Source organism: Antrostomus carolinensis, unplaced genomic scaffold (assembly GCF_000700745.2).
Source record: "Antrostomus carolinensis isolate BGI_N321 unplaced genomic scaffold, ASM70074v2 scaffold11223, whole genome shotgun sequence".
NCBI classification, from domain to species: domain Eukaryota; kingdom Metazoa; phylum Chordata; class Aves; order Caprimulgiformes; family Caprimulgidae; genus Antrostomus; species Antrostomus carolinensis.
The window spans coordinates 86,653-89,747 of NW_010304490.1; the positions used below are offsets into that span (position 1 = coordinate 86,653).

General features: G+C 40.7%; 1 protein-coding gene across 1 annotated transcript in view; it reads right to left on the reverse strand.

Annotated features, from left to right (window-relative positions):
- Nucleotides 1–340: 340 nt before the first annotated feature.
- The window catches only part of LOC104522244 (cytochrome P450 2J2-like), a 10,476-nt gene continuing 7,721 nt past the window's right edge, over nt 341–3,095 (reverse strand). Inside the window, 3 exon segments of the mRNA XM_010164479.1 lie at nt 341–519; nt 1,699–1,840; nt 2,981–3,095. The exon segment at nt 2,981–3,095 is cut by the window's right edge and continues 19 nt beyond it. Coding sequence (XP_010162781.1) covers nt 341–519; nt 1,699–1,840; nt 2,981–3,095 — 436 coding nt within the window.

Genomic DNA, 3,095 nt, shown 5'->3' on the forward strand with positions numbered 1-3,095 from the left:
GCAAATGCATGGGAACAAGGGCAAGGCTCCTCCAACACCTGGCTTTAACATTCCTTCTCCCTCCAGTAAGGTTCCTGTTGAGTTTCTAGTAAGACTAGACACCATAATAATTTTCTATATTTATTTCATTTGTTACATAGCAGGAAAAAAAATGTACAGAGATTTTACAGACACAGGAAAACCAGAATATTTTTCAAGGCCAGCTTCTTAGGCATATAACACAAGGACAGATTCACACTAATTTGTGCTAGAAATGAAAAACATAAAAGTTGCACAGAAGATCAGCACACTAGCAAACCTGTGGCAACGCTTCTTTCTCAAATCTGTAACACCCTGAAACCTAGCGAAGAACTGCACAGAGCTTGTATGGATGGGGTTTCATTGTGCTCCCAAAGATAATGTCTGTCTTGACTTCCTTAACTCCTTCTGGTAGAGTGAACTTGAACGTCTGCAACAGGTTGCAGAAGATGATGAAAAGCTCCATCTTTGCCAGCACCTCTCCCAGACAAATACGGTGGCCTGCAGAGGGAAAAAAGCAGTCAGTCCCCACAGAGATCTGTAAGCAGCACCTGCTTCCCAGCCTTTCAGAAGAGTGTCATTCACCCTCATCAAGGTACAAAAGCCTTTCCTGAATTTGACATTTTCCTTTCAGACTGAACTGACTGAACAATTGAAATGTTTGTAATCCTTGTTTGCAGGATCTGCTCAGATTACAGAAGATACCAGAGATGCTTCTCAGTAGTTTCATGCTTTACTTCCTAATCTATAGGACTCCCCAAGTCTAGGAACTGAGTTTCATTTTCTTGATTCAAAATAAGAATGATAAGAAAGCATCTTCAGGTTCTCTCACAGCTTCCACTTAGTACAGGCTGACTTTTCTTCAGTAACAGTACTAAAAAAACAGAATACAGGGGACATTCTACACCTGACTAGACATTTTCCAACATAATGTTTGAAAACAACTTGTTAAAGAGAAAACTTTTCCCAATTTTCCAATTAACTGTGTCCAGGATATCATTTCCAGACAGAGAAAGACAGTGACAGACCCTGAAGTGTAACAGCTAAGCCATTCAACTTGGATACAAGAAACCAAAGTTCATATTCCTTTTCTGCCCAATTTTGGCCAAGAACCTGAGCCTGACACTTCCTCATCTCAGCTGAGGGCTCTGACAACCAGGCTATTCCATCCTGGCATGATCTCCAAGAGACTTTGTTTAAACTTCTATAAACTCACATACTGAGTGATTCCAGAAGCTCCCCAGGAAAGACATCACTATCTGGGATGTATCTGATCCAGATTCAAGTTTCTGCACCAATGGATATTGAATTATTTATACAAAACAAACCAGCTCCAGCAGAGCAGTTTACCACAGAACAGCCACTATAGTAGCATAACCTGGCAGATGCAGAAGATGACGGAGGACAAGAGCGTAAGGACTCAAAGTCCCAAATTATTGGCAATTCTAGGGCCTTACTCCTTTTACCTTCTCTGTATTTTCACAAAAATCTAAAATCAAGGGTTTATACAATTACTAAACAACTTGATTTTGTAATAAAACATTTTTTCTGGGCTGTGAAAAACATGTGCTCCTATAGTTTGGGATTACACTCCCTTTGGCCTTCTCCACAATAAAAATAATACAGCTTCACACTCACAATCTAACCCACACAAATGGGTTCAGTCATCAGTGCACCTACCTGCTGAGAAGGCTAAGAAGGCTTCTGGCATCACAAAATTTCCATCCTTGTCCAAGAAATGATGAGGGTTGAACTGGTGAGGGGTCTCCCAGTACTCAGGGTCAAAAAGAGCTGAGTCTATGTTTGCAATAATCACAGTGCCCTGAAAGGAAGATGCTGTTGGCTCCGTTCTGTCTCTCAGACATCAAGAAGAAAAGTACAAAAACAGATTCCAGCTAAAATTCAGCACACTGCTGGTCACACAGAGAGGCAGCAGAAATGAAAGATTATTTTATTAGAAAAACAAATATTTTAATCTCAAACTGTTCTGAGGGGGTTTTTTTCTTCAAAAAATAAATAAGAAAATAAATTTCAGTATTTCAGGTTCAGGAATTTCCCTGCTGTACTCCTTCATGTTTTGGGTTTTTTCCCATTCTGTTAGTAAATGAAACAGAATGAGTGGTCTGTGGTTCTTTAGCACCTTATCCTGAATCTGATAAAGTGATTTTCCCACTTCTGACAAGCTTTCACAGGTTTTGACAAATGAAGAACAAAGTACCCTGGAAATGAAATAGTATATTTCAGATTATGTTTCTCAAGGTGGGAGCGAGAAAGGTGTGCATGACTAACACCGTGGACCAGTGATGTGCAGGAAGATGCCTCCATGTGTGTCTTTGGGGAGGCTTGGCATTGAGGTTAAGTTTGGAAAAGTTGGACAAGTCGAAGAAGCTGGCAGAAGCTTTTTATTTGAGGCTGTGTGGCAGTTCAGAAGCTGTGAGGAAACATCTTCATTATATATCAAATATAAGGCCAGAGAAGTAATAATAAGAAAAATAAGCCCTAAGTTAATTGAGTAGATGCTTGGTATTGTCTCACATCACCAGTGAAGAAAACATTCCATCTCCCACTTGCACACAAGGCAAACAATATCCTACCATTAACAGGCTGCTGCACCTTCCCTACTGACACCACTGTACATTCCTGTTAAGTCTTCTCTGAGGTCATTTGAAGGTGTAAGAGCTCAAATGTTTATGAAGTATTTGAAAATCACAGGATCTCAGAAAGTAAGACTGTCCCAGAACACTGTCTCAGGTGCTTTTGGCAAACATTTTCACTCACTGTTCATGAGACAAAGGCACAGGCCCGAGGGCATGGGTGGGGAAAAGTGCTGTGTGCCAGTGCTGTCACTAACACCCATCTGTGGTGGGTGGAACTGGAGGGAAAAGGGTTTAATGGTAAACATGACTGCAAGGAATTTAACTCATGGCCAAAGATCACATTGGAACAGAAAAGATATCTGTACCTTTGGAACCTGATACCCCAAAACAGTTGTATCCTTCACTGCTTCTCTAGGAATGGTGATTAAAACGATGCTACCAAAGCGCACGATCTCATGAATCACAGCATTTGTATACGGC